Here is a 25,989-nt window from a genome sequence, read left to right as displayed (position 1 = left end):
GCCTAGGCAGGCCATTCTGGTACCGTTCGACTTCTCTCTGAGGCCCTGACCTCTGTTGGTCCGACAAAATGGATAATCTAGAAAGGCTCTGGAAAATCGGTGGTGGACATGTATTTCCATTGATTAAATTGGTGTTTACTGATTGTAATTGGTTTTGAAATCACAGATGCAGCTAAGCACACAGAGGCCACTCTCTATTAGTAGTACAGCATCCTTGTGTCATGGTTAAGAGACTGAGAGTTGGATAAGATGACACAGACACGGAGAATTCCTCAAGAATACAAAAGCCTTTATTTGCAAACATCGGCGGGAACACTCAGAGAAGAAACCCGCCTGTCCGTTCTCTAATTGCTCCCAGAACACAGAAAAAGGCTGCTCTTTATTACAATTTTACAGCCATATCTCCTCTACCTTATCTTGCATGCTGCACTCCTCTCGCATCATTCTATCTTCTATTCTGACATTCTCTGTCTCGCCACCATTAACTTCTGAAAGGCCATTCTCACGTTGCGAGTTGACACAAGAGGTGACCCGAGTTAAACCTCGTGGTAATAACGTACGATTAACGTACGGCATTCGTGGACGCAACGTAGTGCATCGTGGCGCTAACGGCAGGTACTCGTGTAACTTGTCTACTCTTGCCAAAAATCAGACATGTTTGAAATTTTCCACGAGTCAATTTTACTCTTGTGGTTAAGAATTGAAACATTTTAATAACGTAGTGGCCCGTGCGTTAACCTTAGTGACTCTTGAGTCTACCGTGGGAAGTCCTGGGCACGGTGAACCGGCAGCTGGACAGAGGGGAAAAAAAAGGTGAGTAAAAAGAGGCGGTTTCAACGTCACCACGTGACCTGGATCCATCGAGGGCGTTTCATCTCATTGCTGGAGAATCTTTTTAAGAGGAAGACTTGTAGAGATGGCTCCAAGAAAAGTCCAAAGAAAGGGAACAAAACATGCCAATTAGGCTTTTGTCATGCAGGAGGAGGAGGAGACGCAGCAGGAGAGGCAGGTAGAGAGGCAGCAGGAGATGCCACAGGAGAAGTCAACACTGCCTGTGGGATCTTTGGAGCAGGGAAATGGTGATTAAGGAAATCTGCAGATTGCCTCCCCGGTAGCTCAGGTGAAATTCTGACAACATTTTTTAAAGCAGATTTATCCTCTTCGCACAGCACATTAAGCAGCTTTTCATATTGTCCAAATAGAGATCCCCTTTGAAAGATGGGCTTCACCCAGTGAGACTTCCTCTTAATTCTCCTTTTAATTAATCTCACCCTTCTGCCTTTACGCAAGCGTCCTCGCATCACACAAATGGCGGCTGCATACAGCACTTGAATAAAAAACACCATCATCCTGGACTCGAAAAGCCTTATTGCAGACATGTCTCCAAATGAGCCAATTCAACCAAGGGAGGATTTTCTAGTGTGTGAAGAAAATACGTCACATCATTTGTACCACGTGATGATTTTACAACACGTCAGTAGACAATGTTCGCTCAAGATTAACGGGACAGGAACTGGTTAACTCGGGAGACGAAAATGTCAGATCGCAGAAATGACAAGTAAACGGGAAACTGCCGTCTACCCGTGGGAACTCGGTTAACCTCTTGATCTTTCACTTGGTATATTGTACACAACCACGAGCCCTTAACTCGGGTTACCTCTTGTGTCAACTCGCAACGTGCGAATGGCCTATGACCTTGGTTCAGTCTTATCAAACTTATCTAGATTTTTACATCACCCCTCATATCTCTTCTTCTTTTGCCACCCTTAAATTCCAACTGTTTAATCTCCCAGCTGTCACTCTAACTCATTCTACTTCGCCACCCATATTTTCCAGCTACAGCTAAAGGTTACACACCATATTATAATGTTACATACCAGTTTATAAGTTGAGTACAAAGATACAAATGTATTTATAAAGAATACAAAGATGCAAAAGTAAAAATAAGTAACTTGTTTAGTGTCTTGTTTACTGGATAAATGATTTAATTAAGTGCTGCTAAATGACTAACAGTCACGTGATGTTAAGTAAAATAAGCCGATGTCTGATTACGTAGGTATGCTTCCATATAACTTCCATACTTGCATTTATTTAATGGTCAGGGCATTGAGTATAAAAATCAGGAAGTTATATTCCACCAGGGGCGCCGCACGATTGGCAGCATCGCCAACAGTCTGTCTGTTTTTCGTCTATTTTTGATTATTTTTAGTGTGTTTTATAAGTTTGTTTAAATGTTCTCTGGTTTGTTTTATGTGGGGGGGAGGGGGAGGGGGTTGGGTAAAACTTTTTTGTTTCAATCTTTGAGTCGTATCTCCGGTTGCTCTGCGGCCTAACATCATGGAGCTGGCGACCTTGGTCAGGACTGACTTTGAGCTGCACCGCAGGGCATGGACTTGCTATCGGAGTCGATCCCTTGCCTGGGATCGCTCCAACCATGGCCTGCGGATTTTACCATCGAGAGCTCGCTGTCTCAGGTAGGGACCTTGGATGTCAGGAGCTCCAACGACGCACTAGGTTCGACAAGCCCCGACCCAGGGTCCGATCGCTCGGCGAGGGGGAGCTGAGATTTCCCCCCCGATGAAGGAGTGATCGCCCCGACGAGGGGGGCTCGACCGCCGGCTACGGGAGTCAAGATCGTCCCGACAATGGAAGCTTCGAGGCCCACGACCGTGGGAGAACACAGAAGGGAAGAAATTGAACTTTCTTTTCGCCTTCCATCACAGTGAGGAGTCACTATGGTGGATGTTTATGTTAAATGTATTTTGTGTGTTCTGTTGCTTTTTATTTGTATGATTGACTTGGCAAATGAAATTCCTCGTTTGTTGCAAAACATACTTGGCTAATAAAGTATTATTGTATTGTATTATAGGGATGAGTAGGTTAACCTATGATGAGCATTTGTCGGCAATGGACATGTAATTGCTGTAGTTTAGAAGAATTGGGGGGGGGGGGGGGACCACATTGAAACATACAGAATTGTAAAAGGTTTTGGATAGTGGATGTAGCAAGGATCTTTCCTCTAGTGGGAGAGTCTAGAACTAGACCTTAGGCAGAGGGTGATGAATCTGTGGAATTCTTTGTCACAGAAGGATGTAGAGGACATCAGTGGATAATTTATAAGGCAGAGATGGATTAATATTTGATTAGTACAGCTGTCAGAGGTTATGTGGAGAAGGCAGGAGAAAGGGGTTAGGAGGGAAGGATATCTAGCCATGATTGAATGGAAGAGTAGACATGATGGGCTGAATGGCCTCATTCTACTCCTGTCACATGATATTGCTGCTGTATAAAACTTTAGTTAGGCTATAGTTGAAGGTTTTGCAGAGTTCATAAGCTCATGTTAAAGGAGCAGAATTCGGCCATTGGGCCCATCAAATCTACTCTGCCATTCAATCATGGCTGATCCATCCTTCCCACTCAACCCCATTTTCCTGCCTTCTCCCCATAGCCTCTAACAATGTACTAATCAAGAATCTATCAATCTCAGCCTTAAAAATATCCATTGACACGCCTCCACCGCCTACTGTGGCAATGGGTTCTACAGATTTACCACCTTCTGCTTAACGAAATTCCCCCTCTTCACTCTTGTAAAGGTACGTCCTGTTACTCTGAGATTATGATTCAAGATTCAAGAGAGTTTATTGTCATGTGTCCCAGATAGGACAATAAAATTGTTGCTTTGCTTCAGCACAACAGAATATAGTAGGCATAACTACAGAACAGATCAGTGTGTCCATATACCATTATATAAATATATACACACATGAATAAATAAACAGATAAAGTGCAAATAAACAGATAATGGTCTATTAATGTTCAGAATTTTGTTTCAGTTGAGTTTAATAGCCTGATGGCTGTGGGGAAGTAGCTATTCCTGAACCTGGTCGTTGCAGTCTTCAGGCTCCTGTACCTTCTTGAAGGAGTATGATGGGGACCCACAGCCCCGTTTATATCAACGGGTCGATGGTTGAAAGGGTCAAGAGCTTCAAATTCCTGGGCGGGCACATCTCTGAAGATCTTTCCTGGTCCGAGAACACTAATGCAATTATCAAGAAAGCTCATCAGCGCCTCTACTTCTTGAGAAGATTACGGAGAGTCGGTTTGTCAAGGAGGACTCTCTCTAACTTCTACAGGTGCACAATAGAGATTATGCTGACCGGTTGCATCGTGGCTTGGTTCGGCAACTTGAACGCCCTGGAAAGGAAAAGATTACAAAAAGTAGTAAACACTGCCCAGTCCATCATCGGCTCTGACCTTCCTTCCATCGAGGGGATTTATCGCAGTCGCTGCCTCAAAAAGGCTGGCAGTATCATCAAAGACCCACACCATCCTGGCCACACACTCATTTCCCTGCTACCTTCAGGTAGAATGTACAGGAGCCTGAAGACTGCAACGACCAGGTTCAGGAATAGCTACTTCCCCACAGCCATCAGGCTATTATACCTGGCTCGGACAAAACTTTGATTATTAATAACCAATTATCTGTTATTTGCACTTTATCATTTTATTTATTCATGTGTGTATATATTTATATTATAGTACTAGACTAAGTGGGACCCGTTGGGTCCCAGCATCACACAGGAGGGCTGGTCATCCAATGCAATATTCCACCTCTCCACCAATTCTAATATTGGTGGCCAGTTGGGGGGGGGGGGGGGGGGGGGGGGGGGCCTTTCTGGAGCGCTAGTATGGGTGTTGTGGGCTGAAGGGATTGGTTTCCAGAGGGCTAGTATGCAAATTGTGCGCCAAATGGATTCTTGGGCTGGCGTCTCAGTCAATCAAGCCTGTTGTGCTGGCAACTCACTCACTCACGGCTGGTGGGCTGGTAGTTGACTCACGGCTAATCCTTGAAATTCTATTTCAAGCAGGGTATAAGGCCACCAAATTCAAGTGCAGTTTCTTACCACATCTAGCAGGGTGCAAGGCCACCAAATTCAAGTGCAGTTTCATACCATTTGAAGTAGGGTGCAAAGCCACTAAAGACAGCGAGTCGTGACCTCTCCCTCCTCCATCTTGCAGAGACTGAGCCACACCCACATTTCCGGGTGTTATAACCCCTCCCCCCCCCCCCCCCCCCCACCAGAAAAGGTGTGGCTTTCATGGAGTGATTGACAGGAGAGAGATTCTCAACATTTAAAAAAAAACTAATAACACTTTTAATTTTCATTGATGGGAAGAATTCTCTGCACCTGCTCAGCGGAGGGGGACTGAGTAAGATGGCCAAAAATCACAGCCGTAAGTGGTAGCGTTTTATCTAAAATCAATATACAGTGCAAACAGGAAGTAAGTGCATTTACAGTAGTGCCTTTTAACTTCAAGCTAATACACCCAAGCCACCATTTGCAGTAAGTAGTGCCTTTCAACTTCAAGCCACACCCAAGCCACACCAAGCCATCATTTGCAGTAAGTAGTGCCTTTCAACTTCAAGTCAAAGCTCCCAAGCCACCATTTGCAGTAGTTAGTGCCTTTCAACTTCAAGCCACCATTTGCAGTAAGTGGTGTATTTCAATTTCAAGCCACACCCAAGCCACCATTTGCAGTAAATGGTGTATTTCAACTTCAAGCCAAAGCAACCAAGCCACCATTTGCAGTAATAGTGCCTTTCAACTTCATGCCACCATTTGCAGTAAGTGGTGTCTTTCAACTTCAAGCCACACCCAAGCCACACCCAAGCCACCATTTGCAGTAAGTAGTGCCTTTCAACTTCAAGTCAAAGCAACCAAACCACCATTTGCAGTAAGTAGTGCCTTACAACTTCAAGCCAAAGCAACCAAGCCACCATTTGCAGTTAGTGCCTTTCAACTTCAAGCCAAAGCAACTAAGCCACCATTTGCAGTAAGTAGTGCCTCTCAACTTCAAGCCAAAGCTCCCAAGCCACCATTTGCAGTAAGTAGTGCCTTTCAACTTCATGCCACCATTTGCAGAAGTAGTGCCTTTCAATTTCAAGACACACCCAAGCCAAGCCAACCAGGGGAGGGGAGGGGGGGGGGGGGGCGCTTTCTGGAGCGCTAGTATGAACCATTTTAGAACCAATAGACATATTTTTGCAAGCTTTAGAACCAATAGACATATTTTTGCAAGCTTTAGAACCAATAGACATTTTTTTGCAAGCTTTAGAACCAATAGACATTTTTTGCAAGCTTTAGAACTAATAGAGACACTTTTTGCAAGCATTTTAGAACCAATAGACACATTCTGCAAGCATTTTAGAACCATTAAGGGCACTTACATTTGAGTTGACATGTGTTCAGTGTTATTCACAACTCAGAGAAACGTGACCCTCTGCCTTCCTCCATCTTGAAGAGACTGTGTGGCACACCACTTCCTGGTTTTATAGTCCCTCCCCCCTGCCGCCAGCGGGGGCAGCAGAGAGAATAGGGAATTTTGTAAAAACATTAATATCTCTGTCATTTGTAATCGACGGGAAAAATCCTCGACACACATGCGGCGGAGGGGGGCTCTGAGCGAGGTGGCCAAAAATGACGGCCGTAAGTGGCGGCGTTCTCTCGGAAATCGCAGCACAGATCGCCAAAACCGGTAAAGAACAGACTTTTAGTAATATAAGATAGATATGGACACATTGATCTGTTTTGTAGTAAATGCCTACTATGTTCTGTGTGCTGAAGCAAAGCAAGAATTTCATTGTCCTATCAGGAACACATGACAATAAACTCACTTGAACTTGGACTTGGACTTGAACTCCTCAACTTCCAACATTCTAGAGAAAAAAATCAAGTCTATCCAACCTTTCCCTGCAGCTGAAACCCTCTAATCTGGTAAACCTCCTCTCCAAGGCCTCCATATCATCAGTAGTTTCATGGTTACCTGAACTACATACATACAACATGGAACAGTAAAACACAGGAACAGGCTCTCCCATCCATTATGTCCGTGGCAAACATGACACTAAATCCCATTTTTCCTGCATATCCTTTTTCTATAAGCCTCTTCAATGCCACTATTATATCTACTGAGGCTAAGTTTTATATTACTGATATCTGCAGTGCAATTAGACATAAATACGGATTGCGACTTAATGGAAAGACAGCTACAAACACTAAGGGGCAGTGTACATCTGTTAATTCATCTGGTGCTCAGCTTCACGACTAACCAAGTGCCTCATCTTTCAGCTTTGATGGGTGGGATGTTACAGGAAAAAAACCATCACATTCTTTTCATGTTACACAATATTACCCAAACTTTTAATATATTTACCCAATAGATTTCGAACATAGAACAGTGCAGCACAAGAACAGGCCCTTATGTCCACGACGTCTGAGCCGAACATGATGTAGAGATCGGGCGGCACAGTGGAGCAGCGGTAGAGTTGCTGCCTTAAGGGGCTGCCCCACTGCGGCGACCTAATCTGCGAGTTTAGAAGAGTTTGCCTTCGACTCAAACTCGCAGCATGGTCGACACGTGGTCCTAGGAGGTCCTATGAGGTCACTGGAACTCTCCTTCATGCTCGAGGGAAGTTCCCGCATACTCGTGGCCTCATCTAGGTCGCGTAAAATTTTTCAGCATGTTGAAAATTTTCCACGAGTAAAATTTGGTCGGCATGGTTCTTTTTAACCCGTAGTGCAGTGGAGTGGGGTCGCTATTTAGTTACAGGCAGTCGAGGGCAGCCGTAGGCAATCTCCTTCGCTGACTGGGTATTTTAATTGGCTCATTGGAGTTTTCAGGACCAAGGAAAACCGACCGGAAGGTAAAATGCCCGCTAAACTTTATAATACTTTTTAAAAGTATCTCCACTCCTTCTCCCCCCCTTCTCCCCCCCCTTCTCTCCCCTTCTCTCTCCTTCTCTCCCCCTCTCTCCCCTTCTCTCATCTTCTCTCTCCTTCTCTCTCCCTCTCTCCCCTTCTCTCTTCTTCTCTCCCCCCCTCTCCCCTTCTCTCCACCACCCCCTCCGCACTCACTAAAGGACTTACCGTGCACTGTGCAGCCGTCTTCTACCTTCCTCTTCATCGTGGGTGTGAATTTCAGACAGCGCTCCCCCGCTTTCCCTGGCCCCCGCCTTTGCGATGTGTGTGTGTGTGTGTGTGTGTGTGTGTGTGTGTGTGTGTGTGTGTGTGTGTGTGTGTGTGTGTGTGTGTGTGTGTGTGTGTGTGTGTGTGTGTGTGTGTGTGTGCGGTCGGTCGATCCAGCTCGAGGTTTTCCAGGCGAGTGCCCTTGAGCTTGAAGGTCGAAGACACTATTCTTAACTCACGGATTTGGTCGCCGCAGTGGGACAGCCCCTTTACAGTGCCAGAGACCCAGATTTGATCCTGACTAATGGTTAATCGTCTTGTATTAAAATGTAAATTGTTCATAGTGTGTGTGGGATAGTGTTAATGTGCGGGGATCACTGGTCCGTGAGGACTCGTTGCCCGAAGGGCCTGTTTCCGCACTATATCTCTCAACTAAACTAAACCAAACTATCTCATCTTTAGACTTTAGGCCATCTCTTATTTGTTGGCACATAATCCATACCCCTCCATTCCCTGTATATCCATATGCATTTCCAGAAGCCTTTTAAATGCCATTATCGTATCTCTCAACCAGTAACCCTGGAAACAGGTTCCAGGCAGCCACCATCTTCTGTGTAATAAAGTTGCTCCGCACTTCTCCTTTAAACTTTGCCCCTCTAACGTTAAACCTATGCCCTCTCTTGTTTGATTTTTTCATCCTGGGAAAAAGGTTCTGAATGTCTACCCTATCTATGCGTCTCATGATTTTATACACTTCGATCGGGTCTCCCTGCAAATTCCAGCATTTCAGATAAAACAATCCAAGTGTCCAACATCTCCCTGCAGCTAATACCCCCAAATCCAGGCAACATTTTGGAAATTTATGCAAAAAATTGCAGAGAGTTGTGGACCTAACCCAGACCACCAGAAATAATCAAGGACCAGTCTCACCCTGGTCACTCCCTCTTCTCCCCTCTCCCATCAGGCAACAGGTACAGAATTTTGAAAACATATACTTCCAGATTCAGGGACAGTTTAAATCCAGTAGTAATCAGGCAACTGAACCATCCTCTCATCAGCTAGTGTGCAGCCCTGACCTCCAATCTACCTCATTGGAGTATTTTGAACTATCTTTAATCGGATGTTATAAGACTTTATTTTACACTAAATATTGTATCCTTTATCCTTTATCTATACACTTTGGATGACTCGAATGTAATAATATAGCTTTTTCTTTGACTGAATAGCACTCTATAGCAGCACAGTGTACCTGCAATGTGCACCATTATTAAAATGCCATTCATTTATCTGTGTTAATAAAACTAAGATCTTGACCACTTTTCGACTTTCTGTTTCGTGATTTCTGAAAGAATGCCGCCACTTATGGCCGTCATTTTTGGCCACGTCGCTCAGAGTCCCCCTCCGCTGCGCTGGACCAGAGGATTTTTCTCATCTATGAAAAATCAAAGTTTTTAATGTTTTAAAAATTGTTGCCATTCGCTCTGCTGCCCCCGCTGGTGGCAGGGGGGAGGGACTATAAAACCCGGAAGTGTCGTGCCTCACTCTGTCTCTGCGAGATGGAGAAGCAAGAGGGTCACGGCTCTCTGAGCTGTGAATAACACTGAACGAATGTCTACTCAACGGTGAGTCTCCTTAATGTGGTTGTAAAATGTTTGGCTTGGCTTTAAAAAAAATGTTTTCAGAAAATGTATTGCTTATAAAATGTTTGCAAAATTGTTTGCCTTCGCTTTAAAAAAAATGTTTCAGAAAATGTATTGATTGTAAAATGTTTGCAAAATTGTTTGCCTTGGCTTTTAATAAAATGTTTTCAGAAAATGTATTGGTTGTAAAATGTTTGCAAAATTGTTTGTCTTGGTTTAAAAATGGTTGCAACAGTTTGGATAAAGTGGATGGATAAAGCGTGAATAAACATTTTATTAGAGCAGGACTGTGTTTAATTGCAAATTTGGCGCTTGTTCCCGTGACTTCCACTTAATGGCACGTTGGTGCCGATGACGTAATTTCAGTTAGCAGCAAGATGGTGCTGAGTGCGACATTTCCGGTTCATGGCAAGATGGCGCTGACTGCAGAAGGCACAGAGTGAAGACGTCGTTGAATAATTCAAGAGAGCTTACTGCTCTGCGTATGGTGAGTGTGTTTGTTGGACGTTATTTAAAGCACATTTTTCCTTCAGCTGCAGCCTCTGCAGGAGGCTTTGAACGTTTGAATCATTCGGTTTACACACTGTATGTTTACCACGTTCTGAAGTTACTTGGCATTTTAGTATTGGTTGTGAGTGTGTGTGTGTGTGTGTGTGTGTGTGTGTGTGTGTGTGTGTGTGTGTGTGTGTGTGTGTGTGTGTGTGTGTGTGTGTGTGTGTGTGTGTGTGTGCGTTTGCAGTAAATGTATTGGTTATAAAATGTTTGCAAAATTGTTTGTCTTGGCTTATAAACAATGTTTTCAGAAAATGTATTGGTTGTAAAATGTTTGCAAAATTGTTTTGCTTGACTTTTAAAAAATTGTTGCAGAAAATGTACTGGTTGTAAAATGTTTGCAAAATTGTTTGCCTTGGCTTTAAAAAAAATGGTTGCACTCCAGCGCTCGTGGTGCCGGTGGCAGCAGATGCCCGGTGACGAGGGTGGTGCCGCGGACCTTGGCTAGAGCCGAGCCTGGTGCTGGAACTGGAGTGAGGGCCGAGCCCGGGGCTTGGGATGGGTCCGTGACTGGGGCCGAGAAAGAAGCCGCCGCTGGAACCAAGGATGAGCCTGGGTCCGTGGTCAGGGACGAGCTCGGAGATGAAGTCGGGGCCTGGACTGGAGCCCAGGCAGCGGCCGAGCTGACGGCTGGAGGCTACAGCCAGGGCCGGGCCATGTATGAGAACCAGGCCGACATCCAGGCCCTGGTACTGCTCTACGACCTGGGTTGGTGCTGGGGCAGGGTATGGGAGTGAGGGGAGGAGGATGAGGGAAATGAGGAGGGAGATGGGGTGGGGAGTGGTGTGGTAGAGGAAGATGGGGGGGGGGGGGTGGAGGAGGGAAATTAGGAATGGTGGAGATGGCCCCTCCCTATCTAGACTCACTCCCACCCTCTCTACCCCCCTCCATTTCCCTCCCTTGCCCTCTCCCTCTCTAACCACCCTGCTCCCCCACTCTACCTCCATTCCCTCCCTCTCCCTCTACCTCTACCCCTTTCTCTCTCTACCTTCTCACACTCTGCCCCTCTCCTTCTCTACCCCCCTCCCCCTCCCTCTACCTTCCCTCTCTACTCCCATCCCCCTCTCCCTTTCTATCCCCTCCTCCTCCTGCTCTATCCCCTCGCTCTCCCTCTCTACACTTTCCCCTTCCCTCTCTATCCCCGCTCTCTCTCTGCCCCCTCCCTCTCTGCCCCTATCTCTATCCCCCCCTCCCTCTCCACCCCACCTACCTCTCTACCACCGGTCCCTCTCTACCCCCTCCCTCTCCCTCTCTAGTCCCTCCCCCTCCCTCGCTACCTGAATGGTTCACCTTCCCCTCCCCACAACGTGCTCGTCGGACGATGGGACCACTAACCCACCCGAAGGCTCGTCGGATGACAGGGCCCGTTCGAAGGCTCAGTGGACGACATAACTGGGTGGAAGCTGGAGATGTCGGACGTGAGGAGCAAGGGCTGGCAAGAGGGTGACCCCGGGTAATGCCTCCAGTATCTTCAAGGTGGGCTGCAGGAGGCGCCCCTGGGGCGAGGATGGTCAGGTGAGGTGAGGAGAGGAGAGGAGAGGGACGTCAGTTCGCTGGAACTGCTCCAGTACATTAATTAGTTCAGAGATACAGCGCAGAAACAGGCCCTTCGGCACACCGAGTCTGCACCGACCAACGATCCCCGCATATTAACATTGCCTAACAAACACTCGGGACAATTTACATTTACACCAAGCCAATTAACCTACAAACCTGTACGTCTATGGAGTTTTGGAGGAAACCAAAGATCCTGGAGAAAACCCACACAGTCACAGGGAGAACGTACAAACTCCGTACAGACAGCACCCGTGGTCAGGATTAAACCTGGGTCTCCGGCGCTCCAAGCGGTGTAAAGCAGCAACTCTACTGCTGTGCCATCAAGCCGCCCTAATTATATTATTAACTCTATTCAGAACGTACCATTAAATGTTTTACATTCATTGCTTGAAATGTAATTTGTGAAATACGAACACAAATATGAACACAGACATCAGGGCAGTACTATAGGTGCGTCATTGTCAGTGACAGACATTTCATGCATTCTGAAATAATCTCAAAAAACAGCAAGGTGTTTGTATTTTGTTTATTTAATGTTAATGGTTATTCCAAGTGTTGCATTATTTCACATTCATTTACAATAATGTTTGGGACTGATTCTGATCATTTATCTATTTGCCTCTGTACTCCACAATTTCAGATTTGTACAAGAAAAAATCACGTGGTTAAAGTGCACATTGTCAGATTATAATAAAAGCCATTTTTATACATTTTGGTTTCACCATGTAGAAATTACAGTCAATCATCCGATCTGAACCCAATTGAGAATGCCTTTTATATGCTGAAGAGAGAAAACTAGCTCCCAATACAGGCATAGGCTAAAGATGGCTGCAATACAGGCCTGGCAGAGCATCACCAGAGAAGACACCCAGCAACTGGTGATGTCCATGAATCGCAGACTTCATCAGCCATTTCATGCATAGGATATGCAACAAAATACTAAACATGGCTACTTTCATTTCCATGACATTGCTGTCTCCCAAACATTATGGTGCCCTGAAATCGGGGGGACTATGTATAAACACGGCTGTAAGTTCTACATGGTGAAACCAAAATATATAAAAATGACCTTTATTCAAATCTGACAATGTGCACTTAAACCACATGTGATTTTTTCTATTACAAATCTCAATTTGTGGAGTACAGAGGCAAATAATTAATTAAAGGGTCTTCGTCCCAAACAGTATGGAGGCACTGTGACAAACACATGTCTGAAAACCTTTACAGGTTATAATTTCTATCTATTCAGCATCAAAACGTAATAGTATTAAACATTTATCGGCTTGAGCTTTAGGTAGCGAGGGTTTGTGCTGCAGATCACGTTTCCCCAGAGACGCGCTTTAATCTGAGGAGAAGATGCTCCTGGAGTTACACGCAGGATCCAATGTGCAGCTCTCTGCAATGAATGAACAGCACAAGTGATGTTTATTATCGACATACATTCAACCATCTCCAACAACAGCGTTACCATCGCAACGTTTAAGAAACAATTAGCCTGGTACATGTTTAGGACACGTTTAGGATATGGGCCACACACAGTACAGACTGGTGTAGATGGGACATGTTAGCTGGTGTGGGCAAGTTGTGCTGAAAGGCCTGTTTTCACATTGTATGATCTATGACTAAGGCTATTTAAACTATTTAAAGCATAACATTGCCAACTCATGAGACATAGGGAAGGAATTAATATCCATTTGAGCTTGGTGAAAATAGATTATGAAAGAAAACTGGCAGGAAACATAAAAACTGACTGCAAAAATTTTTATAGATATGTGAAGAGAAAAAGATTAGTTAAAACAAATGTACGTCCCTTGCAGTCAGAAACATGTGAATTGATCATGGGGAACAAGGACATGGCAGACCAATTGAATAACTACTTTGGTTCTGTCTTCACTAAGGAAGACATAAATAATCTGCCAGAAATAGCAGGGGACCGGGGGTCAAATGAGATGGAGGTACTGAGTGAAATCCAGTTTAGCCGGGAAGTGGTGTTAGGTAAATTGAATGGATTAAAGGCCGATAAATCCCCAGGGCCAGATAGGCTGCATACCAGATTCTTAAGGAAATAGCCCCAGAAATAGTGGATGCATTAGTGATAATTTTTCAAAACTCTTTAGATTCTGGAGTAGTTCCTGAGGATTGGAGGGTAGCTAATGTAACCCCCCTTTTTAAAAAGGGAGGGAGGGAGAGAAAAAACGGGGAATTACAGACCAGTTAGTTTGGTGAATAACCAATCCATGGAATGGACCAGGTAATGCTGGAAGTAGTCAGCAGGTTGGGCAGCATCCGTGGAGAGAACTACTATCTACGTCTTTGGTGATCAACCGACTATCCTTGATCGGACTTTTCCGGTTTTACCTTGTTCTAAACGTTACTCCCCTATCGTGTATCTACTGTATACACGGTAAATGGCTCGATTGTAATCAGGTATTGTCTTTCTGCTGACTGGTTAGCACGTAACAAACTCTTTTCACTGTACCTCGGTACATGTGACAATAAACTAAACTCAAACTAAAAGACTTGGCTGAATTGAATTGAATTGAATCCTTTATTTGTCATGGGGCGCCCAGCGTTTTCTGCTTCTGTTCCAGATTTCTAGCATCAACAGTTTCTGTTATTATTAAAACGCTGCAGTTTTCTTCCCATTAACACCCAATCCCCAATCCCTCTGCTAGTTCTCTCCATCTCCCCCACCCCGGAGCCATGGTGTTGGGAAGTGGAGGAACTAAACTGAACTGAACTGAAAGTGGTTTAAAGTGGCAGCATCTCACCAGCAGTGCAGCAGGTTCCCGCCGCGGCACATTTCCCACCGTTCGTGCCACAGAGCCTGCCGGCAGGTTCACACGGAGAGAGCAGGTAGGATTCCTTTTGGCACCTCAATGTCTCCGACGTTCCGAAGAAGCAGCCGATCTCCTCCCCGCAGCAGATCTTGGCCCCGAAGCACTGGCCTCTGTTGCCGGGACCACAAGACATGCACTGGGCAAGAGCACAGAATGGATTATATCAGTAAGCCCAGTCTCTGACAGAGATAAACCAGTATCACCAAACCCCAATGGCAACACCAATCTTGTTATGGAAAAGCGAGGCACTGCAGATGCGCAGGCAGGTGGGATGAGTGTAGCTGAGACATGTTCGCTGGTGTGGGCACATTGTGCCGATGGGCCTGTTTCCACACTGTATCACTCTATGACTCTACAAAAAAGGGACACAAAGTGTTGGAGTAACTCAGCGGGTCAGGCAGACTCTCTGTCCAACATAGTGTCATACAACAGGGAAACAGGCCCTTCGGCCCAACTTGCCCACACCTACTAACATGTTCCAGCTACACTGGTCCCACCGGCCCATATCCCTCTACACCTGTCCTATCCATCAACCTGGGTAAATGTTTCTTAAACATGGATAGGTGACAAATCGGGTCGAAAGTCCTGGCCTGTAACATCACTTATCCATGATCTCCAGAGATGCTGCCTGACCCATAAAATATAGGAGCAATATTAGGCCGTTCAGCCCATTGAGTCTACTCCACTGTTCAAACATGGCTGATGTATTTTTCCCACTCAACCCCAATGTCCTGCCTTCTCCCCGTAACGTTATTGTCAAAGAGCGATATTATTTAACAGCGTTCCCCTGTTGATCAATCACACCAAGATTAGTGCCATTTAGAATCTTTATAATTGGTATATTCGTTTGGTCGACAGGGTCTGTTCATTTTCATTATCAATCTCAGCTACCAATCCTTATGCCCAGCCACACACAAACTGCCTCTCTCTGTGGTGGAATTATAATACCTTGAGAAAATATTATTGGGCCCTGAATACTTTGTCTTTCTCTGAATTAATTTTGCTCTGACTTGAAAACTCCAATCTGATAACTTGAGAATCTTCCATTCTATTGAAATACAAAAATAAATCCTCAATATTTGCATTTGTGGTTAAACTCCCAGTTTCTAGTTGTTGCCCATCTACACTGTCAGTTCCAGTAACACACCTCTTTGCTGGACAATGCCAAATGTGGCTGCTTTGTCTTTGGGATGAATTGTATCAGTGTTGGACAGAGAAGCAATTTGCAAATACTTACATCCTCAATCCCATTCCCTTTGCAACCTGTCTGAATGCAGGCTTCTTCACTGCTGCAGTGAGGCCCAACATATGGGCCAAACACAGGCAAATGGGACTAGTTTACTTTCGAGATACAGTGTGGAAACAGGCCCTTCAGCCCACTGACTCCGCACTGACTAGAGATCCCTGCATACTAACATTATCCTACCCACACTGGGGACAATTTACAATTAAACCAAGCCAATTAACCTACAAACATATACATCTTTAGAGTGTTGGAGGAAACCAGAGATCCTGACGAAAACCCACCCAGGTCATGGGGAGAACGTACAGACTCCGTGCAGACAAGCACCCAGAACGCAGGATCGAACCCAGGTCTCTGGTGCTGTAAGGCAGCAACTGAACCTGGCACCAAAACCATCAGATTAGTTGCATGTCGTTGGGCTGTAGGGCCTGTTTCCATGCTGCATGACTCGAAACACCAAGCACCATTATCCTACACAGTAGCTCCACTGAGAACAACTGATCTCTGATTTGCTGAGGGCAATATTCCCTGGAACGTGAGTGTTCAGGACACATTTTTGTCAAGGGTTAGTGTGGATGACACACTAAGACCACAGTTAAGAACAAAGGGTTTGCATTCAACAGTCTGTACGGGACGGGTCACCAACTCTTATACCACAGCCAGTCATGTTGGAAGACAACCTTGGTTAAGGACCATGCTAATGCCTGTCAGAGGCTGCGGGAAGAACCCTGTGCTACATTCAGTACGGAACAATTGTGACATTCCGTACTGGTTCTCAACGTGAAAATGCCATTTTGAGGAACAAGAAACCATGACGAGCCATTAGTACTGGGCGATGCATGAAGAAAGCTTCTCCTTACCTGTCTGATGTCCATGTCCATGATGGATCGTTTGCCTCCTTGAGGACAGTTGCTGATGTAACAAGCCGAAGCGATGGAGACGAGGAAGAGGAGACCGACAGTGAGGCAAGCGGAGTGCATGATGTTCTCCTGGTGTGTCTGACAACAGGAAACCTTCCAAACTGCACTGAGCAACTTCCAATCCACTCCCTTTTTATACCCTTCAGAATACTCCGTGCACTGCGATGCTATCATGTTACTAATTTTTTGTTAGCTGATTACACTCATACAATGCAACTCACAATTCACCTGAGGTCAATCCATGACCTCGATATTTTAATTTTACAAACACTTAATTTGTTCAATGCATAAAAGTGCAGGCCACTCCAAACTGAATTATCATTTACCAATTAAAAACTACTGATGTATTTTAATGCATAAAGATCATCACAATCAAGGGATGGGTGGAAATTAACAGTCCAAATTAGTGTGATTTGGGAAAGGTTTGGGGGTCAGAAGTGTCTGGAATTGATGAGGTAATAAATTGGACTGAGATTTCCACTAGAAGACATGAATGAGTTTGAGCAGACTCAGTAAGATGTCATCAATGAGAATTGGATCCAGATAAAGACAAGTGCGAATGGTAGAGTTGATGAATGGACCTACAACAGCTTTGGTGAAACTACTGGATCTATAGAACTTTGCTATTCAAGTTCACACCACCAAGTTATAGCATCCATGGGCAGTGTTATAGAAAATATGTTGTCAGACTGGAAAGGGTACGGAGAAGATTAACAAAGATGTTGCCAGGACTCAAGGGCCTGAGCTATAGGGAGCGGTTGTGCAGACTAGGACTCTATTCGTTGGAGTGCAGGAGGATGAGGGGTGATCTTATAGAAGTGTGCAAAATCATGAGAATAATAGATCGGATAACTGCTGACTGCTCCCAGTTCAGGTCGACAGCATTTATCATATTTTGTCATGGAATATGAAATAAAAAACAAAGATCGGAGAAGCCAATTGTCCCACTAACATGTGTTAGATCTGTGAAGAAGTTTTCCCAATTCCTTATTCTTGTGTTTCTTGTGCCAAACTCCACAATAACAGTGTACGTTTAGTTCGAGCCAATATTAAAAAAATAACTACATGTGTGTTGAGTCATTGTGTAAATTAAATATGTAATTTTTTTGCTAATGGAAGTTTAGTAGTTGGTTCATCACCCAGTCTCATAATTAAAAATATGCATTTTCGCTCAGGGCCATCTTCAAAGCCCGTGACATTTAGAATTAATGTCAACGCATTGTGTATTCATCGACGCAATTGTTTCTGACTCCCAAGGTTGTGGACATTCACTAATATGCTTGAATTCCTTCAACACTGATCTGTGAAGTTGCATCTAACCCAGAAATCTCTTGTTCTTCATTGCATACTTTCCTTTAATGTTCGAAGGCACTCTTCAAATCAATGACTTTTTCCATGTCACCCACTTTAATTATACAACACACACATGTATCTCTTCAGACAAAAGGTCAGTTCTTTGATCTGAAACATTAACTGTTTCTCCTTCCACAGATGCTGCCTGACCTGCTGAGTACTTCCAGCTTTTTCTGTCTATGATTCCAATATATATAGGGAGGTTTCACGCCAAATGGAGTACACGCGATGAACTGCAGGTAAGTACTTACCATTGTTTCCAGCGTAGCGGGCCCATTAAAACCTGCTGAAATTGTCAATTGTTGCGCTGTAAATAATTATGGAAATCGGGACAAGCGTATGAGACATTTAGCCTTCTTCAGAATTCCAAAAGTGAGGAGAAATGACAGTAGATAGAAGCGAGAGCTGAAGGGCCAACAACAGCCAGAGTGCTTAGCGAACATTGGCCGTTTGCTCACAGCATTTCATCAACTAAGGCATTATTTGTGTTTTTTCTTGATTCCTTTGTCATCTAAAAAGTTTCAGAAGTGATAAATCTGGCTGTAAATTTTTTTAATCGGTTCTCAAGTGGGTTTTTACATACAAAATGAAAACAGCCAGATTTATCACTTCTGAGACTTTTTAGATACCAAAGGAATCAAGAAAAAACACAAATAATGCCTTACTTGATGAAATGCAATGAGCAAACGCGATAATTCCCAATATTTTCAATTCCAATATCTGCACGGCCAATGTTCACCAAGCACTTTAGCTGTTGTTGTCCCTTCAGCTCTCGCTTCTCTTTACCTTCATTTCGCTTCACTTTTGGAATTCTAAAGTTGGGTACATGTCTCTTACACTTACCCCGACTTCCACAATTTTTTTCAGCACAATAATTCAACATTTTGGCGGTTTTTAACAGGTAGGAAAGTACGCGTTTCTTGCATTAATAACATAACCGGAAGTTATGGATGTCCTCCAGATGGATTGAGCGGCTCCGTGCGTCAAGCCCTATGACCCAGTGACCTTACGTGCAACCCCCCTATAGATTTTCAATTGTGCTTCACCCATGCACCCCATTCATAATAACTAGCGAGCTATAAATCTAATTGTTTTGCATCCAACTACTGATGTAAGCAATAACCTGTCTTCAAACTACAGCACAGGTGCACCATCGATTTTCCGGCAACTGGTGGTCAGGCACCTCCTTTATTCCGGCCAAAAATTACGAGAGCGCACTTGAAATCCTCCCCAAAAGTCCCCCCGAAAATGTGGCGCCCAGGCTGAGTGAGGCGGCCGAATTCGCCTTAATCGGGACTTCCGCGCTGATCAGCGGATCGAATTTACCCCCCTGCGGCCGGTACTCTGGAACTCCGGCCCGGCCAGAGCATGCAGATCCGTTCCCATAGCCGACTTCCAAGGTTCACTTTGCAGGCCGGTATCTTGGCTTCCCGGCTGCCTAGGCAGGCCATTCTGGTACCGTTCGACTTCTCTCTGAGGCCCTGACCTCTGTTGGTCCGACAAAACGAATAATCTAGAAAGGCTCTGGAACCAAGGGTGCCGGAAAATCGGTGGTGGACATGTATTTCCATTGAATAAATTGATGTTTACTGATTGTAATTGGTTTTGAAATCACAGAGCAGCTTTGCACATAGAGGTTACTCTCTATTAGAAGTACAACATACTTGCATTTAACGATCAGGGCAACTGAGTATAATAAATCGGCAAGTTATATTCCACCAGGGGCGCCGCACGATTGGCAGCATCGCCAACAGTCTCTGTTTTTCGTCTATTTTTGATTATTTTTAGTGTGTTTCGTAAGTTTGTTTAAATGTTCTCTGGTTTGTTTTTTGTGGGGGGGAGGGGGAGGGGGTTGGGTAAAACTTTTTTGTTTCAATCTCTGAGTCGTATCTCCGGTTGCTCTGCGGCCTAACATCATGGGGCTGGCGGCCTTGGTCAGGACTGACTTTGAGCTGCACCGCAGGGCGTGGACTTGCTATCGGAGTCGATCCCTTGCCTGGGATCGCTCCAACCATGGCTTGCGGATTTTACCATCGAGAGCTCGCAGTCTCAGGTAGGGACCTTGGATGTCAGGAGCTCCAACGACGCAGAAGGTTCGACAAGCCCCGACCCAGGGTCCGATCGCTCGGCGTGGGGGAGCTGAGATTCCACCCCCGATGAAGGAGTGATCGCCCCGACGAGGGGGGCTCGACCGCCGGCTACGGGAGTCAAGATCGTCCCGACAACGGAAGCTTCGAGGCCCACGACCGTGGGAGAACACAGAAGGGAAGAGATGGAACTTTCTTTTCGCCTTCCATCACAGTGAGGAGTCACTATGGTGGATGTTTATGTTAAATGTATTTTGTGTGTTCTGTTGCTTTTTATTTGTATGATTGACTTGGCAAATGAAATTCCTCGTTTGTTGCAAAACATACTTGGCTAATAAAGTATTATTGTATTGTATTATAGGGATGAGTAGGTTAACCTATGATGAGCATTTGTCGGCAATGGACATGTAATCGCTGTAGTTTAGAAGAATGGGGGGGTGGGGGGGGGACCACATTGAAACATACAGAATTGTAAAAGGCTTGGATAGAGTGGATGTAGCAAGGATCTTTCCTCTAGTGGGAGAGTCTAGAACTAGAGGTCATAGCCTTAGGAATTAAAGGATGCTATTTAAGGAAGGAGTTGAGGAGAAATTTCTGTCGGCAGAGGGTGATGAATCTGTGGAATTCTTTGTCACAGAAGTATGTAGAGGACGTCAGTGGATAATTTTTCAGGCAGAGATGGATTAATATTTGATTAGTACAGCTGTCAGAGGTTATGGGGAGAAGGCAGGAGAAAGGGGTTAGGAGGGAAAGATATCTAGCCATGATTGAATGGAAGAGTAGACATGATGGGCTGAACGGCCTAATTCTACTACTGTCACATGATATTGCTGCTGTATAAAACTTTAGTTAGGCTATAGTTGACGATTTTGCAGAGTTCATCAGCTCATGTTAAAGGAGCAGAATTCGGCCATCAAATCTACTCTGCCATTCAATCATGGCTGATCTATCCTTCCCACTCAACCCCATTTCCCTGCCATCTCCCCATAGCCTCTAACAATGTACTAATCAAGAATCTATCAATCTCAGCCTTAAAAATATCCATTGACACGCCTCCACCACCTACTGTGGCAATGGGTTCTACAGATTTACCACCCTCTGCTTAACAAAATTCCCCCTCTTCACTCTTGTAAAGGTACGTCCTGTTACTCTGAGGTTATGATTCAAGATTCAAGAGAGTTTATTGTGATGTGTCCCAGATAGGACAATAAAATTGTTGCTTTGCTTCAGCACAACAGGTAGGCATGAATACAGAACAGATCAGTGTGTCCATATACCATTATATAAATATATACACACATGAATAAATAAACAGATAAAGTGCAAATAAACAGATAATGGTCTATTAATGTTCATAATTTTGTTTCAGTTGAGTTTAATAGCCTGATGGCTGTGGGGAAGTAGTTATTCCTGAACCTGGTTGTTGCAGTCTTCAGGCTCCTGTACCAACGGGTCGATGGTTGAAAGGGTCAAGAGCTTCAAATTCCTGGGCGTGCACATCTCTGAAGATCTTTCCTGGTCCGAGAACACTAATGCAATTATCAAGAAAGCTCATCAGCGCCTCTACTTCCTGAGAAGATTACGGAGAGTCGGTTTATCAAGGAGGACTCTCTCTAACTTCTACAGGTGCACAGTAGAGAGCATGCTGACCGGTTGCATCGTGGCTTGGTCCATTATCTGTTATTTGCACTTTATCATTATATTTATTCATGTGTGTATATATTTATATTATAGTATATGGACACATTGATCTGTTTTGTAGTAAATGCCTACTATGTTCTGTGTGCTGAAGCAAAGCAAGAATTTCATTGTCCTATCAGGAACACATGACAATAAACTCACTTGAACTTGGACTTGGACTTGAACTCCTCAACTTCCAACATTCTAGAGAAAAAAATCAAGTCTATCCAACCTTTCCCTGCAGCTGAAACCCTCTAATCTGGTAAACCTTCTCTCCAAGGCCTCCATATCCCCAGTAGTTTCATGGTTACCAGAACTACATACATACAACATGGAACAGTAAAACACAGGAACAGGCTCTTCCATCCCTTTTGTCCGTGGCAAACATGACACTAAATCCCATTGTTCCTGCATATCCTTTTTCTATAAGCCTCTTCAATGCCACTATTATATCTACTGAGGCTAAGTTTTATATTACTGATATCTGCAGTGCAATTAGACATAAATACTGATTGAGACTCAATGGAAAGACAGCTACAAACACTAAGGGGCAGTGTACATCTGTTAATTCATCTGGTGCTCAGCTTCACGACTAACCAAGTGCCTCATCTTTCAGCTTTGATGGGTGGGATGTTACAGGAAAAAAAACATCACATTCTTTTCATGTTACACAATATTACCCAAACTTTTAATTTATTTACCCAATAGATTTAGAACATAGAACAGTGCAGCACAAGAACAGGCCCTTACGTCCACGACGTCTGAGCTCAACATGATGTAGAGATCGGGCAGCACAGTGGAGCAGCGGTAGAGTTGCTGCCTTAAGGGGCTGCCCCACTGCGGCGACCTAATCTGCGAGTTTAGAAGAGTTTGCCTTCAACTCAAACTCGCAGCATGGTCGACACGTGGTCCTAGGAGGTCCTATGAGGTCACTGGAACTCTCCTTCATGCTCGAGGGAAGTTCCCGCATACTCGTGGCCTCAGCTAGGTCGCGTAAAAGTTTTCAACATGTTGAAAATTTTCCACGAGTAAAATTTGTTCGGCATGGTTTTTTTAACTCGTAGTGCAGTGGAGTGGGGTCGCTATTTAGTTACAGGCAGTCGAGGGCAGCCGTAGGCAATCTCCTTTGCTGACCGGGCATTTTAATTGGCTCATTGGAGTTTTCAGGACCAACGAAAACCAACCAGTAGGTAAAATGCCCGCTAAACTTTATAATACTTTTTAAAAGTATCTCCACTCCTTCTCTCCCCCCATTCTCCCCCCCTTCTCTCCCCTTCTCTCTCCTTCTCTCCCCCTCTCTCCCCTTCTCTCCACCACCCCCTCCGCACTCACTAAAGGACTTACCGTACACTATGCAGCCGTCTTTTACCTTCCTCTTCATCGCGGATGTGAATTTCAGACAGCGCTCCCCCGCTTTCACTGACCACCGCCTTTGCGATGTGTTTGTGTGTGTGTGTGTGTGTGTGTGTGTGTGTGTGTGTGTGTGTGTGTGTGTGTGTGTGTGTGTGTGTGTGTGTGTGTGTGTGTGTGCGCAGTGGCGTAGGGTGGGTTTTGAGCGCCCGGGGCAGTTTAAAATATTGCGCCTCCTCATTAGCGGCTAGCCATGGCCCATGAGCTGTTATAAATCCAAGCTTTGTATTTATTTTCTCAACCTAACAAAAAGATGGCGGCGCTGCAGTCTGTCTGTTTTTTTTTGGTTTTTTTTGTGTTGTTCTTTTGTCCTGTTTAGTTGATTTTTGGTTTATTATGTTGTGTATGTGGGGGGGGGTGGGAGGGAACACGTTTTTGGTCTCTTCCTTCGGGGGATGTGACTTCTTTTGTTGTATCCCCCGTCTCCGCCTGCGCCGAGGCCTAATGGCAGAGCTGGCGGCCTCGGAGCTGGGGCAGCGGCAGCGGCGGCTGGGACAGCGGCAGCGGCAGCGGCGACCTGGCCTCGGAGCTGGGACAGCGGTGACCAGAACTCGGAGCTGGGGCACGTTCCGGCGGCAGCGGCCACTCGACCCGACCGCGCTAAATTTTTAGGGCCGCAAAAAAATTGTTCGATAAAAAAAAAATAATAAAATGGCAACAAATTTTACATTTTATTACAATAATTCAGGGGAAGGCTGCCAAAGAGGTGCAGCGTGCCTTTAGAACAAAATGTTTTGACATTTTATAAAAAAAATTATCCAACAATTTCTTTGCGCCCCTAAAAATTTAGCGCACGGTGCACTCGCCCCTCTGGCACCCCCCCCCCCCACGCTACGCCACTGTGCGTGTGTGTGTGTGTGTGTGTGTGTGTGTGTGTGTGTGTGTGTGTGTGTGTGTGTGTGTGTGTGTGTGTGTGTGTGGGTGTGTGTGTGTGTGCGGTCGGTCGATCCAGCTCGAGGTTGTCCAGGCGAGTGCCTTTGAGCTTGAAGGTCGAAGACACTCTTCTTAACTCACGGATTTGGTCGCCGCAGTGGGACAGACCCTTTACAGTGCCAGAGACCCAGGTTTGATCCTGACTATGTGTGCTTATCTTTACAGAGTTTGTACGTTCTCCCCGTGACCTGTGTGGGCTTTCTCAGAGATCTTCGGTTTACTCCCACAACCCCAAGAAGTACAGGTTTATAGGGTAATCGTCTTGTATTAAAATGTAAATTGTTCCTAGTGTGTGTGGGATAGTGTTAATGTGCGGGGATCACTGGTCAGTGAGGACTCGTTGCCCGAAGGGCCTGTTTCCGCACTATATCTCTCAACTAAACTAAACCAAACTATCTCATCTTTAGATTTTAGGCCATCTCTTATCTGTTGGCACATAATCCATACCCCTCCATTCCCTGTATATCCATATGCATTTCCAGAAGCCTTTTAAGTGCCATTATCGTATCTCTCAACCAGTAATCCTGGAAATAGGTTCCAGGCAGCCACCATCTTCTGTGTAATAAAGTTGCTCCGCACTTCTCCTTTAAACTTTGCCCCTCTAACGTTAAACCTATGCCCTCTCGTGTTTGATTTTTTCATCCTGGGAAAAAGGTTCTGAATGTCTACCCTATCTATGCGTCTCATGGTTTTATACACTTCGATCGGGTCTTCCTGCAAATTCCAGCATTTCAGATAAAACAATCCAAGTGTTCAACATCTCCCTGCAGCTAATACCCCCAAATCCAGGCAACATTTTGGAAATTTATGCAAAAAATTGCAGAGAGTGGTGGACCTAACCCAGACCACGAGAAATAATCAAGGACCTGTCTCACCCCGGTCACTCCCTCTTCTCCCCTCTCCCATCAGGCAAGAGGTACAGAATTTTGAAAACATATACTTCAAGATTCAGGTATCAAAGAAAAAGCTATATTATTACATTCAAGTCATCCAAAGTGTATAGATAAAGGATAAAGGATACAATATTTAGTGTAAAATAAAGTCTTATGACATCCAATAGTAATCAGGCAACTGAACCATCCTCTCATCAGCTAGTGTGCAGCCCTGACCTCCAATCTACCTCATTAGAGTATTTTGAACTATCTTTAATTGGATGTCATAAGACTTTATTTTACACTAAATATTGTATCCTTTATCCTTTATCTATACACTTTGGATGACTTGAATGTAATAATATAGCTTTTTCTTTGACTGAATAGCACTCTATAGCAGCACAGTGTACCTGCAATGTGTACCATTATTAAAATGCCATTCATTTATCTGTGTTAATAAAACTAAGATCTTGACCACTTTTCGACTTTCTGTTTCATGATTTCTGAAAGAATGTCGCCTCTTATGGCCGTCATTTTTGGCCACCTCGCTCAGAGTCCCCCTCCGCTGCGCTGGACCAGAGGATTTTTCCCATCGATGAAAAATCAAAGATTTATTAATGTTTAAAAAAATTGTTGCCATTCGCTCTGCTGCCCCCGCTGGTGGCAGGGGGGAGAAACCTGGAAGTGTCGTGCCTCACTCTGTCTCTGCGAGATGGAGGAACCGAGAGGGTCACGACTCTCTGAGCTGTGAATAACACTGAACGAATGTTTACTCAACGGTGAGTCCCCTTAATGTGGTTGTAAAATATTTGCAAAATTGTTTGGCTTGGCTTTAAAAAAAATGTTTTCAGAAAATATATTGGTTATAAAATGTTTGCAAAATTGTTTGTCTTCGCTTTTAAAAAAATGATTTCAGAAAATGTATTGGTTGTAAA

At 44.7% G+C, this 25,989-nt stretch overlaps 1 protein-coding gene and 1 long non-coding RNA gene across 2 annotated transcripts; one reads left to right on the top strand and one right to left on the bottom strand.

The window, feature by feature from the left end:
- The first annotated feature begins 1,691 nt into the window (after positions 1-1,691).
- On the top strand, positions 1,692-19,967 carry LOC116981983. The gene is made up of 3 exons (XR_004414324.1): positions 1,692-1,779; positions 13,033-13,037; positions 19,957-19,967. It is a non-coding gene; the product is annotated as an uncharacterized LOC116981983 (long non-coding RNA).
- LOC116981975 (oxytocin-neurophysin 1-like) lies at positions 13,057-16,779 on the bottom strand. Its single transcript, XM_033035236.1, has 3 exons — positions 16,660-16,779; positions 14,488-14,692; positions 13,057-13,112 (listed from the first exon to the last, which is right to left on the bottom strand). The coding sequence occupies exons 1-3, from the start codon at positions 16,777-16,779 to the stop codon at positions 13,057-13,059; spliced, it is 381 nt and encodes a 126-aa protein (XP_032891127.1).
- Positions 19,968-25,989: the final 6,022 nt, after the last annotated feature.

The sequence above is a fragment of the Amblyraja radiata genome, chromosome 1 (assembly GCF_010909765.2).
Source record: "Amblyraja radiata isolate CabotCenter1 chromosome 1, sAmbRad1.1.pri, whole genome shotgun sequence".
Lineage (NCBI taxonomy): Eukaryota > Metazoa > Chordata > Chondrichthyes > Rajiformes > Rajidae > Amblyraja > Amblyraja radiata.
Note: the sequence above shows the minus strand (reverse complement) of the source record. Positions and strands in the feature narration are given on the sequence as shown.